The sequence below is a fragment of the Platalea leucorodia genome (assembly GCF_965183815.1).
Source record: "Platalea leucorodia genome assembly, chromosome: W".
In the NCBI taxonomy this organism is placed as follows: domain Eukaryota; kingdom Metazoa; phylum Chordata; class Aves; order Pelecaniformes; family Threskiornithidae; genus Platalea; species Platalea leucorodia.
In genome coordinates, this window is record NC_138859.1 from 42,475,315 (window position 1) to 42,492,302 (window position 16,988).

General features: G+C 41.7%; 1 protein-coding gene across 1 annotated transcript in view; it reads left to right on the forward strand.

The window, feature by feature from the left end:
• LOC309601888 (E3 ubiquitin-protein ligase KCMF1-like) overlaps positions 1–16,632 on the forward strand; it is a 57,356-nt gene extending 40,724 nt beyond the window's left edge. Inside the window, exons 4-7 of the mRNA XM_082335132.1 lie at positions 3,723–3,824; positions 7,692–7,866; positions 14,437–14,716; positions 16,065–16,632. Of these exons, the coding sequence (XP_082191258.1) occupies positions 3,723–3,824; positions 7,692–7,866; positions 14,437–14,716; positions 16,065–16,317 (810 nt within the window). The 3' untranslated portion in view covers positions 16,318–16,632. The remainder of the gene's footprint in view (positions 1–3,722; positions 3,825–7,691; positions 7,867–14,436; positions 14,717–16,064) is intronic.
• Positions 16,633–16,988: the final 356 nt, after the last annotated feature.

Consider the following 16,988-nt stretch of genomic DNA (forward strand, 5'->3'; position numbering starts at 1 on the left):
AGAAGCGTTTGGACAACGCCCTCAGACATATGGGGTGAATTTTGGGGCTGTCCTATGCAGGGACAGGAGTTGGCCTCGATGATCCTTGTGGGTCCCTTCCAACTCAGGACATTCTATGATTCTATGATTATTTCTTCATTAAATTATTGAGGATAATGGTCAGCAATACAGGGCAAGTGCAGATGGATGTGGCTGGCATTATGATGATTGTTACTGTTGCTGTTGGGTTTCAGTAGCGTGGAGTGATTAACAAAACACAGCATTCAGGTAGAAGCTTTTTGGGGTTGCAGCTCTGAAAATTTTAAGAAATGCCACCAGATATCATCTTTTGAATCAAGTTTCAAAATGAAGACATCAGTTTTCTGTTACTCAGTCACACTTAGTGGATTCATTCTGTATTTAGTAAGGCAGAAACTAGACTGAACTGAAAGGACCAGGTGTGGTGGGTCAACCTTGGCTGGCTGCCAGGTGCCTACCAAGCTGCTCCATCTCACCTCCCTCCCCAGCAACAGGATGGGTAGATAATATGGTGAAAAGCTCATGGGTCAAGATAAGGACAGGGACATTACTCACCATTTACCATCACAAGCAAAACAGACTCAACTTGCGGAAATTAGTTTAATTTATTGCCAATTAAACAGAGTAGGACAATGAGAAATAAGAACAAATCTAAAAATGTCTTCCCCCCCATATGCCTCCCTTCTTCCAAGGCTCAACTTCACTCCCAACTCCTCCTCAAGAAGGGTAAAAGTGCAAAAACTTGTGGGTTGAGATAAAGACAGTTTATCAGGGAAAGCGAAAGCTGTCTACGCAAGCAAAGCAAAATAAGGTATTCATTCACTACTTCCCATCGGCAGGCAGATGTTTAGCCATCTCCAGGAAAGCAGGGCTTCATCATGCATAATGGTTACTTAGGAAGACAAACACCATAATTCTGAACATCCCCCCTTCTTTCTTCCCTGTGGTTTTTATTGCTGAGCACATTGGCATATGGTATGGAATATCCCTTTGGCAAGTTGGGGTCAGCTGTCCCAGCTGCGTCCCCTCCCAACTTCTTGTACATCCCCAATCTATCTGCTGTTGGGGCAGTGTGAGAGACAGAAAAGGTCTTGATGCTGTGTGAGAGCTGTTCAGCAATAGCTAAAACATTGGTGTTGTTATCAGTGCTCTTTTGGTCACAAAGCCAAAGCATAGCACTATATGGGCTACTATGAAGAAATTTAACTCTATCCCAGCCAAAACCAGTATACTCGTATAAATAAGGAGGTGGTGGTAATAAGAGAACAGATGTAGAAACTGTCAACTGTGATGTTTGGAGCCTAACTGGCTTAAGGCTTTTTAATAATCTCCTGGATTTCTTTCGAAGTAATATGGCGATCTGTTAATTTTAAGGGATGTTAAAAGCGTGGCCACTTTCTCCAGCCCAGGACTCCCTTCTGCTCAGCTGCTGAAGCCCAGCCTGGGGATCTTGGGCCTCTGCCTAGGCTGAGGGATGCAGCTGCCACTTTCCCGTTTGCAGGTTCAACTAGTAGCAAAGCTGAGCATGTATTCCAGAGACCTGTACACACACAGAGGACACTGACATGGTCTGTCACACAGATGACCACAGACACGGTGCTGCCTTCAACAGCACCTACCTGTAGGACTTGCATAAAACATAAGTATAGGCAGCCAAGTCCCCTTCCTCCTCTTCAGCTGGTAGAGATAGGTCACTAGTGAAGGTACACACGTGATACTCTCTAGATTCACAAACGCACGCATATTCACTGTGTTCCCTCGAGTACCGGCATGGCACCCTTTGTCTGTCCAGTACCCCTGCCTGGATCCCAGGCTCTCTTACCTGCTTCACAGGTCTACTTGCCAGCTAGTCCAGCTTGATGCTCACTAGCAAATACACATGCACTCATCCCACAGGCACTCCACATTCGCAAGTCCCCCTGGGCATACCAGCACAGACCCTTGCCTGCTTCTTACTCCTGCCTAGACTTGAGGCTCCTCCCTGCTCATTAGCTAGTCCAGCTTGAAGTTTGCTAGCGAATACACATGCACACCAGGTTTGGGGAAGATGCAGACACCCACCCCCCCTTTCCCTCAGCAGCTGGCACCAGGCACCACATAGGCTGTGACTGGTGGTCCTGCCCCAGCCACCAGTGCTGGGCCCCTCACTCACACTGGTCCCCACCATTAGCTGTTTTTTGGGACACACACTATTCCCAACCCAGTGGCTGGAGGCAGAGACCATGACTCGCTCCAGTAGCTGATGTTAAGACCCCACTCAGTCCAGTAGGTGACACCACAGGCCAGGGGTGCCTGTGCCTCTGGTCTGACTGGAGTAGCTGACACCAAATCCACTCGTGACAGCCCCCCCCTAGTAGCTAGCACTTCAGGCACAAAGTTTGTAGTACCCACCCTAGGTCTAGAGAGCTATGGCCCCTCCAACTACTGATGCTTGTTCCAGTAGCTGATGCCATAGGGGCACCTACAGCCCCAGTCTGACTCCAGTAGCTGGCACTAAATTTCATGCACACATACACAGGTCTCACCAGTAGCTGGCATTTAGTCCTTGCAGCATACACACACACACATGGGGTAGAGAGTGAGATTATGCAGAGAGATTGTTAAGATTTTATAAGACAGGACAGACTGTGGTGATCAGGCTTGGGGCTCAGCCAGACAAACATACTGACCAGCTCTGTTTTACATGCGACCAGCCTGCTTTATACCCCTTTCTGTCTACCCTCCCCTTTGTTCCTCCCTGCTCTCCCTTACCCCTGTATGTCTCTTCATTGGTTTGTATGGTTCTATTGATTCCCTCACCCCTCCCAGTCTGGTACCCGGGGTCTCCCCCTTAGTTTACAGTCTTATCAGTTGCAAAGTCCAGGTTGATCTCCCTGGAAGAGTAGTTAAGACCTAACATACTGTGTGGAAGTTTCTCCTTTCTGGCTTATTAACCTGTGATCTGTCAAACTTTAAGGCTGGCCTGCAAAACTGTTGCAAAGGACTTTTAAAGCACACTTCTCTCAGGTGGATGCAAAGTCATTGGGAGGAAAAATAAAAATAATAAATGAAGGTTGCTATGGCAGTAAGTGTCCCTAGGCTTTTTTTAAATGTGTATTTAGGCTTAAGGAAAAAACAAAACTATAATGCCATCTCCCAAAATACTTGGTAGGAATAAGGAGTTTCTCTTCTCTTCTCTGCTGAATCTCTATTTGCATGTTACTTCAGTGGGTGGTCTCAGTGATGATACTTTAATGAATATTTGCATCTGGTTTCATTCTCCTTCCCACATTTCTCTGGTGAGATGAATGAGAAGTTGCTTGGGGATTCAAAGAGCAGTAAATGAACTTGATAATGTCATATGCAGGTACATATAAGCAGCAATCCTGTGTAACCAGACCTGCTGTCTGTGCTGGAATTGACATATAAAGACAAGTTTGAAAGCCGAAACATTGCAGATAGGATTTGTAAATTTTACTTTTTGGTTTCCATGGTATTATTAAAAGCATAATTACAAGGAAAAGTGGGTCTTAAAAAGGTACTAAAATTAACAGCTGCATTTGAACACATTTACTGTTTTAAACCTGTGGCTGTTTAGATATAGGATTAGAATGTGATATTTAAAGTATAAGAATCCATGTCAAGTGATCAACTCTGAATTATGTGTTTTGTGATTTGTGTAAAATTGGTTGTGTTTGGTTTTTTTTCTCACTTTGTTGTTTCAGATTTGTCCAATATGTGCAGCATTACCTGGAGGGGATCCTAATCATGTCACAGATGACTTTGCAGCTCATCTTACACTGGAACACAGAGCTCCTAGAGATTTAATATCCTTTCTTAAGTTGAGGGAAAAGGGATAGACTATTCCTTATAATAGCTGTAACTACTTGTTTTGATTTCTGTAGTCAAGTGGCTACGTCACTTTTGCTTATTTTTTAGAATTGGTGTTTAGTTATAGGGGATCTGTATGTCTGAATTTTTTATATGTATATATATTTATATTTATCAGACTGTGAATGGGCTTTAGGTGTAGCTTGACAATGTGGGTGTGTGTTTTTGTTTTATTCCTGATAGAAAAACCTTTTAAAGATGTTTTTGACACCCAGCTGCTTCTTTCTGCACTGCAGTTTTTACCCTTCTTGGTCATTAGTTCTGATGCCATTTTGTGTACGGGAAAGCAGCAATCCAGATGCAATAGTGTATTATAGATAATTATGAGACTGAAAGCAGCAATCCAGATGCAATAGTGTATTATAGATAATTATGAGACTGAAAGCAGTAAATTTCACCAAAAGCAAATGTGTCAGAGAATGCTTTGAACTTTGAGTGATTTTAAGTGTTTGATTAGTTTTATCACTATATTTCAATAGGGTAATTTCAGCCTGTTATTTATTGACTTTTTTTAAGATATAACTAGAAGAGCTATCAGGAGACTTCCTAGGGATTAGGGCTGTCTTTCAGTTATCTGCAGATTGTAGTGATATAACTACTCTTGATGACTGAAGAGCTCAAACTGTCAGTTTCTTTGCACTTTAAGTACAATTTTCTTCTGCGTTACTTGATCTTAGGAATAGTAATGTGGCTTGTTTTTTTGCTGTACAAATACCTACAATGTAATTTCAGAAGGTACTCTTCATGGAAGTACAGGCCATCATGAAATACTCAAGTTCATTATATCTACTGTTAGCAACGTTAGAGGAAATGGTTTCACTTTGGTTGTGATCTGTATTTACATTTAAATTTGTTAGCATTTAAATTGTTAGTCCCAATTACATAGTGAAATTAACTTCCTATTGAAGTGGATGATGTGTTGGATTAGAATTCATGCTTCTTGAGATTTTCCTCCCCCTCCCACATCAGTGATGTCAGATAACTTTTAATTGGGAAATGTGTGTTTATTACTAGCTACATAAGAGCTAGAGAAATTACAATAATCTTTTCAGTTACTGAGTAAGGCAACAGTGTCAGTCATCATGAAACTGATGGGGGGGAGCTTTATAAATTGGACCATGTTATAAATAATTATTGAAAATGCATGTGGAAGTTTCTGTACAGCATTGCTTTAGCAATCAGTGTTACCAAGTCCACAAAACTTGATATAGAAATTTTTTCTGGACTAGCTGTTCCATGTTGGGTGCTATTTCATGTCTTCTGACAGCTAAGACTAAAAGGAAGAAAAAGGGGGAGAGATTTCCCCTTGCCCAGTTGCTAGCAGTTTAGGAAACGATATTGTCTTTTGTGTAGCAGTTGGAAGGGTTTTTTAAGCTGTTTTAAATGGCTGCACATATTTCTTGTGAGGAATCCTGTGCAGCCACTACAAGATATACGCCTTTATCCTTGGAGACTCTGGACAGCTCTTTAAATTCCAGTTTCTTTCTTAAACAATTTTCAACTGTTTTGCTGCTTAAAACATGACTTTAGTCTTGACCATGTAAATGGTTCTAGCTTGGTTGTTTTCAGTATATGTTTGCAATGAGTTAAGAGTTCCAAATGCTTTTCTAACCTCAGCATAGTTGGGTGAGACATTAATATACTCTTAACTAGTATTTAAATAATGTTGTTTATCTTAAAAGCACTTTGAAAGGTGCAGTTAGCAAGCTACTAAGATCCTTTTCTAAATGAGACCAAGGCTGCAATTTTTCAAAGGATTTATATTAAGGATGTTCTAGTTATCTTATTTCCCAAGTTTACTTTAAAAAAAAATCCCAGAATGGGGGCATTTTTCTATAAGATGTAGCTATGGAAAGCTTCCCAAACTGCATGAGAGCAGTAGTCAATCAGTAGAATATTATTGACAATGTTCTGTCACTACCAGTATGCAGTATCAACAGATTCAAAGGAGGAACAAACCAATCTGTGCTAGACAACTATATTCTGTCCCAAGGGAGATTTTTTTCACCCCCTCCTAAACTCTGCAAGTGAAATGTTTTATAGAATCATAGAATCGTTAAGGTTGGAAAGGACCTCTGAGATCATTGAGTCCAACCTGTTAACCTAACTGCCTGGTCCACCTCTAAACCATGTCCCTAAGCACCACATCCACACGTTTTTTGAATACTTCCAGGGACTGTGATTGTACCACTTCCCTGGGCAGTCTGTTCCAATACCTAACCACACTCTCTGTGAAGAAATTTTTCCTAATATCCAATCTAAACCTTCCCTGGCACAACTTGAGCCCATTTCCTCTTGTCCTATCACTTGTTACTTGGGAGAAGAGACCGACCCCCCACCTCGCTACAGCCTCCTTTCAGGTAGTTGTAGAGAGTGATAAGGTCTCCCCTCAGCCTCTTCTTCTCCAAACTAAACAACCCCAGTTCCCTCAGCTGCTCCTCATAAGACTTGTTCTCTAGACCCTTCACCAGCTTCGTTGCCCTTCTTTGGACACACTCCAGCACCTCGATGTCCTTCTTGGAGTGAGGGGCCCAACACTGAACACAGTACTCGAGGTGCGGCCTCACCAGTGCCGAGTACAGGGGCACTATCACCTCCCTGGTCCTGCTGGCCACACTATTCCTGATACAAGCCAGGATGCCATTGGCCCTCTTGGCCACCTGAGCACACTGCTGGCTCATGTTCAGCTGGCTAGATTTGAGAGAGTCAATTCTTCCTGAAAGTATTTATTATAGTAACTGGATATTCTTACTTGCCAAAAGAAGTCTAATAATTTTTTAGTCTTAAATTTCTCAATTCAGTAATATCATGAGGAAATGAATTCTACACCATAATTGTACGTTGTGTGATAAGTACTTTGGACACCAGTCTGATACAAATAATAGATTTTTATAGAAGTGATAAACATGCTGTTTTTGGAAATAAGAAAATTGGAGATAAGGTGAGCTAAAGCTACTAATTTAGAAATTGGAAAAATAAGATATGTCCAATTACATTATTTCCTAGCTTAGTAGTTAATTGCACTAGTGCTTCTTAAAATAGAAGGAAGCTTTAGCTAGACTGTCTTGGCAGAACTCATATGTTAACACTGTTCTGGGAAAGATCATCTTTAAATGATTTGCTGATAGTCTCTTAATATGTATCAAAAAGCTTATATTTCAAGTCATAGCTTTTATAGACATCTCCTAAGAAATGTGGGAAATAAAGAAAGTGAAAGGGCTTGTTTTCATAATTGGAGCAAATGGAGTTTGTGTGGAGAAAGAGAGGGAAGATGAAGCAAAGGGGTGTGACAGAAGTGCTGAATCCTCTGTTGACCTGTAATTCCTTGAAGACTGGAGTGGGTGAAATTCTTTGGATAAAAGTATAAAATGTAATAATTACTGTGTGCTCTTGGTAAGAATGGCAATAAAACTTTGCAGATTATTTTCAGTATTTAAATACCCTTCTTTCCCAATTTTGATGTTAAAATCCTTATGTCTGTTATGTGTTCTGCTGAATATGCATCATCGGTTTAAATTACCTAGTAGAAAACTTTGATCCAGAAGGCAAGAAATCCATCCTGACATTTTTTTTAGACATGATAAAAAGCCTGGGAAAGATTAATTTGGTGTAAGCAGCCCTGGGTACCTTGGGTTCAGATCTATAGGTCTGACTGGCACCATAGCTATGATTGCATTACACTTATAAAGTTGAATTATTGTTTTATGAATGAGGAATAGTATGTTGCCTAATTATTCCACCTAGTAAATGTTCTTGCTGTTTAATACTTGATAGCAAAAGACTTTTCTTAACTGCTTGGTTACGATGAATCTAGTGGCGTTCGGCACGTACGTAGAATGTTTCACCCAGGCCGGGGTTTGGGAGGCCCCCGTGCACGTAGATCAAACATGCACTTTACTAGCAGTTCCACTGGTGGGCTTTCATCTTCTCAGAGTTCATATTCTCCAAGCAATAGAGAAACCATGGATCCTATAGCTGGTAAGAGCTGTAACCACTGATTTTAGCTCAGAGTCCTTAGACTTTGAAACAAAATCCAAGATGATAATAGTTGCCTTGTTTTGCTGTGTTTTGGAAAAAAAAATATATTTTATATATATATATTAAAAAAAAAATATATGCTTCCCAATGTTGTGCTGTACTTGAGTTCATCAAGATGAAATTGGTTCAATTGGAATATTATTGATAGACATTTAAAATGTGCTCAGTTTACTTTCAGATTACAGTTTGATTTTTAGGAGGTCTTTTAACTCTCTTTTAAAATTCTTAAATAACTGTATTTTAATAAGCATTTTATACAGAGCTGAGCAACAGCCGTGCCTTAAGGTTGTGCAAGGGGAAGGTAAGCCTGAATTCAGCCTCAAGCTGACTGACACAAGTAACTCATGATATGAAGGAGACTGGACTCTTGTCTCTGCTCAGGGCAGAAGAACCTTCCCCCTTCCCCTAAAGTGCCCCTACGTAACAGAAACGATGCTCTGGGGTTGGAGAACAAAGAGCACATGAGTAATGGACAAGATCCAGGAAAAGCCGACTGTTGATCCAACCATTCACCTGCATTAGAACCAGTGCCACCAGAAAAGCACATAAAGTATTAGTAAATGGAGACTCCTTACTGAGAGGCACTGAAGCACCCATTTGCCATCCAGACAATTTCTCTAGAGAAGTTTGCTGCCTACCAGGAGCTCGCATTTGTGACATCACTGAGAGGCTGCTGAGCCTGGTGAACCCTACAGATTATCATCCACTCCTACTATTCCACATAGGGTCCAGTGATACTGCGACGAGGCAACTTAGAACCATCAAAAGAGACTATATGTCCCTCGGAGCAATGTTAAAAGGATCTGGAGCACAAGTGGTGTTCTCCTCTATCCTCCCAGTCAGAGGAAGGGGTTCAGGAAGGAGAAGATTAATTGAACAGGTGAATGCCTGGCTGCGTGGCTGGTGCCATACTCAAGGTTTTGGCTTCTGTGATCATGGATCTGCCTTTGAGAAGCTGGGTCTGTTGGGAGCTGATGGGATTCACCTGACCAAACAGGGCAAGAGGGCCTTCACCAACAAGCTGGCCAGACTTACAAGGAGGGCTTTAAACTAGATTTAGTGTGGGGGGTGGAGTTTTGAGCACCAGACAGGAGCTGCTGAGGTATTAGGAACCAACAGGGAAACACCTGTGAAATGCCTCAAAGGTATTAGGGCATGTTCCTCTAAAAGGTGACAGGGTGGATAGCCCAGTTGAAGTGCCTCTATACCAATGCACACAGCAGGGGTAACAAAGAGGAGGAGCTGGAAGCCACTGTGCAGCTAGAAAGGTATGATCTAATCGCTATTGCTGAAATGTGGTGGGACAAATTGCACGACTGGAGCGCTGCAATTGATAGCTGTAAACTGTTCAGAAGGAAGGAGGGGTGGGGGGGTTGCCCTCTATGTTAGAAAAAAAAAAAAGACTGACTGCACAGAGCTGTCTGAAAAACAGCAATGAACAGGTTAAGTGCTTATGGGTAAAAATTAGGGGCCAAGCCGACAAAGGAAACACCATGGTTGGTGTTTACTATAGGCTGCCGGATCAAGGGGAGCCTGCTGACGAAACATTCTTACTTCAACTACAGGAAGCATCACGCTCACAGGCTCTGATCCTGCTGGGGGACTTCAGTCACCCTGACATCTATTGGAAAAGCAGCACAGCAAGTTGTAAGAAGTCCAGGAGACTCTTGGTGTGCATTGAGGATAATCTCTTAATCCAGCTGATAGACAGCCCAGCCAGAGGAGAAGGGTTACTGGACCTCTTGCTCACCAACACAGATGAATTAATTAGAGAGGTCAAGATTGGTGGCAGCCTGGGCTGCAGTGATCATGCCCTAGTGGAGGAAAGCTTGAGGAATATGGGCCAGGTGAAGGGTAGAGTCAGGACCCTGAATTTTAGGAGAGTAAACTTTCAGTTGTTTAAGGAACTAGTGGATGGGACCCCGTGGGAAACTGCCCTCAGGGACAGTGGAGCAGAAGAGAGCTGGCAGCTCTTTAAGGACATCTTTCTTAGAGTGCAAGAGCTCTTGATTCCCATGTGTAAGAAATCGGGCAAGGAAGGCAGGAGACCAGCATGGCTGAGTAAGGACCTCCTGGTCAAACTGAAGTGTAAGAAGGAAATGCACAGGCAGCGGAACCAGGGACATGCATCCTGGGAAGAATATAGGGATGCTGCCTGGATGTGTGGACATGGGACCAGGAAAGCTAAGGCACAGCTGGAGCTGAATTTGGTGAGGGATGCGAAGAATAATAAGAAGGGCTTCTACAGGTACATTGGCCAGAAAAGAAAGATTAAAGAAAATGTACCCACCCCCAATAAATAAGACGTGAACTAGTGACAGCTGATGTGGCAAAGGCTGAGGTACTCAACACTTCTTTTGCTTAAGTTTTCAATGCTAATCTCTCTTCCCACATCTCTCAAGCCCCCGAACCTAAAGGCAGGGACTGGGGGAATGAAATCCCTCCCATTGTAGGAGAAGATCAGGTTCGAGACCACCTGAGGAACGTGAACGTACACTAGTCCATGGGACCTGATGAGATGCATCCCAGGGTCCTGAGGGAATTGGCTGATGCAGTTGCCAAGCCACTCTCCATCGTATTTGAAAAGTCATGGCAGTCAGGTGAGGTCCCCAGTGACTGGAAAAAGGGAAACATCATCATGCCCATTTTTAGAAAGGGTAAAAAGGAGGACCCTGGGAACTACCGACCAGTCAGCCTCACCTCTGTGCCCGGTAAGATCATGGAACAGATCCTCCTGGAAGACATGTCGAAACATATGGAAGGCAGGGAGGTGATTAGAGACAGCCAACATGGCTTCACCAAGGGCAAATTGTGCCTGACTAATCTGGTGGTCTTCTACGATGGAGGGACTGCATCAGTGGACAAGGGAAGAGCTATGGACGTCATCTCTCTGGACTTCTGTAAGGCCTTTGACACAGTCCCCCACAACATTCTTGCCTCTGAACTGGAGAGATATGAGTTTGACAGATGAACTGTTAGACAGATAAGGAATTGACTGGATGGCCACGTCCAAAGAGTTCCAGTCAATGGCTCAATGTCCAAGTGGAAACCAGTAATGAGTGGTGTCCCTCAAGGGTCCATACTGGGACCAATACTGTTTAATATCTTTATCAACGATGTAGACAGTGGGATTGCATGCACCCTCAGCAAGTTTGCAGATGACGCCAAGCTGAGTGGTGCAGTTGTTTCACTAGAGGGAAGGGCTGCCATCCAGAGGGACCTTGAGAGGCTTGAGGAGTGGGCCTGTGTGAACCTCACGAAGTTCAACAAGGCCAAGTACTAGGTCCTGCGTCCAGTGTGCGTCCAACTCTGGGGTCACCAGTAGAAGAAAGACATGGACCTGTTGGAGCCAGTCCAGAGGAGGGCCACAAAAATGATCAGAGTCATGGAACACTTCTCCTGTGAGGACAGGCTGAGAGAGTTGGGGTTGTTCAGCCTGGAGAAGAGAAGGCTCCAGGGAGACCTTATTGCAGCCTTTCAGTACTTAAAGGGGGCTTACAAGAAAGATGGGGACAAACTTTTTAGCAGGGCCTGTAGTGACAGGACAAGGGGCAATGGTTGCAAACTGAAAGAGGGTAGATTTAGAATGGATATAAGGAAGAATTTTTTTTCGATGAGAGTGGTGAGAAACTGGGACAGGATGCCCAGAGAAGTTTGTGGATGCCCCATCCCTGGAAGTGTTCAAGGTCAGGCTAGATGGGGCTTTGAGCAACCTGATTTAGTGAAAGATGTCCCTGCCTACAGCAGGGAGGTTAGACTAGATGATCTTTAAAGGTCCCTTCCAACCCAAAACATTCTATGATTTCTGTGTCATATTTTGGACAGGTTTAGGAGAATTTTCACTTCCAACAATCACGCAGGCATGTTTTTAGGATTTACAGATATAATCTGTAAGTATTTTTTCAACTTTGTAGTTTTCAAGAATAAGTTTTCTCTGAAGAGGTAAAAATAATTGACCAAGAAGTTGATTTTTTAAAAAAGCCATAATTTTTGCTAATGTAAAATCTTAAGACATCAATCTTACACTTGTATAGTGAAAGATGATAAGTGTCAGGGAAACTTCAGAACTTCCTGCACTTATCTAAGTTCCTGTTGTTATCTGCCTTTGCTTCACACCCTGGAAGGGCACAAATGTTTAAACTGGAGCTTCTTATTGTTGGGCTATGATTCCTTGAGCGGCAGTGAACCAACTTAAAAGTGCATTGCTTTTGAAAGAGGAAGCTGCAGCTCCACCCCCACCCCCCTTTCCATAGGCATAGTTCCTTTGCCTCTGTTGTGCTGGCTGCCCTCTCTGAGCTGATTTAACTCATTGAAATGGCAGAAAAATAATAGAAAAATTTAGTTTGGAGTTGACCTCTGCAGGTTGTCTATTTCCAACCCCTTTCTCAAAGGAGATCTATTTAGATCAGGTTGATCAGGTTGCTCAAGGCCTCATTCAGTTGAGTTTTGAATGCCTCCAAGGACAGAGATCCTATAGCTTCTCTGGGCAACCTGTTCTAGTACATGTTTTAAAAGGGGGGAGTGAGGGGGATACAAAAAATAAAACCCTTTGGATATAATTGGAATTTCCCATGTTCCCTTTTCTGACTCTTGTCCTATTGCTGTATGCCTCTGAGAGGAGTCTAGCTTAGTCTTCTCTGTATCTTCCAATTGGGTAGATTCAGACAGCAATATCTTCTAAAGTATTCTTTTCCAGGCTGAACAAACCCAGTTCTCCCACTCTTTTCTCATGTACTGCGTTCCAGCATCCTGATCATCTTGGTGGCCCTCCACTGGACTTGCTCCATTATGTCCATGTGTCTCTTGTCCTGGGGAGCCTAAAACTGGACACAGCACTCTGGATGCGGCCTCGGCAGTGCCGCACAGAGGGGAAGTATCACTTCCCAGGACCTGCTGGCTGTACTCCTACTACTAAAAATATCCCAACAAAAGAGGATGAAAAATTTTGTCATCTTAGTGAGTTAAGTTAGGTCATGGATCTGTAAAGCACTAAAGTTGGTGCAAGAAGGGAGGATGTTTGTATGTCCTGGAGTGCAAGGCTTCCTCTTACCATTACAGCGGGTGTTAGTTCAGCCGAGTTAAATGTGAAGTGGCTGCCTTGGTTTGTTTCAGCCTCACAAGGCCTTCCCATTTAGGAGCATGTGTAATAAAATGGTATTCCTTTGAGTCTTGTCTTTTTTTTTTGGTGGAATGTTTTTTGCATTCAGAGAATGTAGTGCAGCCTGGCTGGACATCTGTGTCATGCCAAGCCTGTGTCTCAAATTCACATCTGCTACCAGGGTTCTGTTAAGCTGTACTCAAAGTGATCTTAAAAACAGTGAGGATAAATACATCTGTCTTACCTGGCAGTGTTATAAATCTTCCAGAAGTTAGAACTTGTGCTTGTAACAGACCTGTAAACATTATTTATTTATTTTTCTCCTTGTGGGGGTTATCAGTAATTATTGAAATAAAATATTATTGGTAGTTAATCTTGATATGATTAGCTGTGCTGATTAAAAGTGACTTGAGCATTTACTGTTGGCATTTCAAGTGTTCCTGATGCAAAGAGCTACTGCACTGTGCTTTATTCCCCTAAGAAAAGCCTAGTTTCAAAGGATTATATCTTGAAAGTAAGATGTAAGGAAAATTTTTGACCTGTAATAACAACTTGCAGCTTTAATGAGGGTTGGATGGATAGGGGAACAAAATAATCTACTACTTCTGCCCTCCTTGTATCAAACACAACAAAGTAGTACTCACAACTTTGTGTGGAATATAATCTGTAGTAAATCACGGAGCAATAACTTCTTATTAACATTTATTTTGGGAAATGCTTAGCATAGACAGAATTTGTCACAGTCTTGGACTTTGGAGGAAAGAAATCCAGGCTAGACTTATTTATTTAATTTTTTTATTTTTAGAATTTCTCTTTTTCCAGCAGAGGTTGAAAGTCTCACAAAAAGCCCTGCTGTGGTGAAATATTTTTCATATAATACAACATTTGAAAAATCTTTCTGAACTGAATATTTTCTAAAAATGTCTGAAATGATGCTGTAATATTTGTCTTTTTGGCAGCACAGCTTGCCTCTGGAATATGCATTGAAGGTACATGGGGGGGATATAAAGCCACCAACTGAAGTCAGAATTGAAGTGGTTTCTTAGTCAGTAACTATTTTGTCTTGAAAATAAAATTTTAGAGAATTGTTGCACAGGGTATTGCTTATGTGGTATCCCCCATAGGTTGACTCTTATTGGTTTACAAAGCTTTAAGCTTTGACTTTCCTATTTATGTACAGTTCTTTAGATTATTCTTAATCTTCCTTACCCTATGGGCTTTGAGACATGGGATGCTTGTAATGGATAGCCCGTGAAGCTTTTCAAATCAATACGATTTGTTCATTAATTTCATTGATGAAAGGTTTTAGAAAGCAAAGGAATTGATTTACTGGTATTCAGGACGTATTTATGCTGTCGTGTGATATGTATTTAAGCAGATTTCACTGTAGAAAATTCTCTCTCTTCTGGCAGAACTTTTATCTCAGTTATCAGGCGTGAGACGTTCTGCGGGGCAGCTCAATTCTTCTGGCCCTTCTGCTTCTCAGTTACAGCAGCTGCAGATGCAACTGCAGTTGGAGCGACAGCATGCACAGGCAGCAAGACAACAACTGGAGACTGCACGCAATGCAACTAGACGCACTAACACAAGCAGCATCCCCACCACTCTTACACAATCTATAGCAGCAACCAATACATCTAACACAGAAAACAATCAGCAGACTATACAGAATTCTCAGTTTCTTCTTACAAGGTAACTTGACTCTTCTGCCATTTCTGTTTTCCTTGGTCCTGTTATGAACATAAGAGTACAGTGAAACTACTGCCAGATCCCTAATGAAGTTTGTAGTTGAGATACTATGCCTTTGTTTGCATTTGTAACATCTCCTTTTCAACCCTGCTGTGTGTTTGTTCCTAAGCAATGAATAAATATTACTTGCTGTTTCTCAATTTGAAGAGAAACATAAGGGATATTACTTCGGTAAACTGTGCTTGTTTACCCTACTACTTCTGATAAAACAAGAGCCTTTACAATAATATGTTTCTAACTTTTATGCTGATAATGTGAGGGGAGAGAACTTAAAAGGTAGTTTTATTTAATAGGAAATGAATCTTTAATGAAGGCTGAAGGTTGAATAGAGGTTTATATATAAAGTATTTTGGATGAAAAAAGCAAATAAGGAATGTGCTATTAATAAGCAGAATACATATCTGTTTCAGAAAGTATAGTTAGATCCTAGAGTTCTATAGAATAGAATAGTTCAGTTGGAAGGGACCTACAACGATCATCTACTCCATTCTGCTATAGAAGAGTTGCCCACTCTCATTCTAGCTCTTTTAGGATGTTTAGAATATCGATTTTCTGGATTCAAGGGAGGGTGTTTTTCAATTAGATGTTGAGAAAGAGCACAGGCATTTAAACAGTTTCTGTGTCTAGAAACCTGGGTTGGGACAACTTATTGCCGTCATGCTGATTTTTATCAAAACTTGTGATAATATCTCAATCCAAAACTTTTTGAACATACTAACTTTAATGAAAGTATCTGCAAATGTCAGTCACTGGTCTTGTGAGATAGGATAGAACTGGAGCAAGCAATTTCCTTGCTTCTATTAGGTGATGGTGCATGCACTGATAAGTGAAGTGAATGATGTACTGTGCTTTGGGAATCTCTGGGCATTATGTGTGTAGTAATGTGTTTTGTGTCATGCTTGCATTTAAAAGTTGTCCTGGGGACAAAATGAGCACTTACGAGATGACTAGAGAATTTTAACACCCCTTAAAACAAAACCCCTCTGAAGGGAAAGAAACTTCAGAAATAGCTATTTTTTTCCTTCAGCCTTAGAATCCACTTCTATGAAGTTTTTTGAAGCATCTAGGAACAAGTTTGTTAAATGTCTGTATTCTTGCATCAGGAGTGCCAGGTGTCGTCAGATCTGTACATGTCAAAAGAAGTGCAGCAGTACCTAGGTTGTTTCTCAAAGGAACGGCTTTCAGATGTTATTCAGCATGCATCAGTCCAGCTGTTTAGGCAATTAGTGAAAGCCCATTTTGTTGATGATGCTACTAAGCCTGTCTTCTCTCTTTCTGTGACGCTATGCAGGTTGAATGATCCTAAGATGTCAGAAGCAGAGCGTCAGTCAAAGGAAAGCGAACGGGCAGACCGCAGCTTGTTTGTTCAAGAGCTTCTACTGTCCACTTTGATGCAGGAAGAAAGTTCCTCCTCAGATGAGGACGAACGGGGAGAGATTGCTGATTTTGGTGCTATGGGCTGTGTAGATATTATGCCTCTAGATGTTGCTTTAGAAAACCTAAATTTAAAAGAGAATAATAAAGGAAATGAGCCTCCTCTTTGATGGCATCCCACTTTGCAGACAATGTCCTCTGTGCTGTATTTGCCAATGAAAGTGGACAACAACTATCTTGGGTTTGTTTTGGTGATTGTAATTTCAGGTCTGTCACTCTTGTTACAATTGTGTACATTCAAAGGAAGAGAGAAAAGATATATACGATAATCATTTTCACTTAACCAATTTTTACTTTTAGCAGGTAAATATAGGTTGCAGTGCGGAGAAAAAAGCTCTGCATCCTGTAGCTTGACGTGCAAAAAGCTCTCCTAATACTCCACGTTCAAACTGAAGAGAAAAAAATGAAAAATCTCTAATAAAGCTGCTGTGTGTATTTATGAATATTAATGAATAAAAATTGCTTGGATGGTTTACCTTAACTACTGCATGATTTTTTTTTTGCAGCGTGCATGAGTTTTAGTGACCTTGTCATTTAAAAAATGTAAGTACAAGGAGTAAAACTATAAAACCCGAAAGCTTTCCCATTATTCAAAGGTAATGTGACAAAAAAAAGATTAATGCTCACTAGCAGTTTGTGGCCGTGAAGTAGCCTTTGAGTAACACATGACCGATGACCTTTTTATGTGCTCTCCCTGCGTATTAATGCAAACTCTGCAGTGGGCTATATTTTTGCTTCCAGAGTGTGACGTCTTGCTATATCGTGACCACTATGTTGCTCT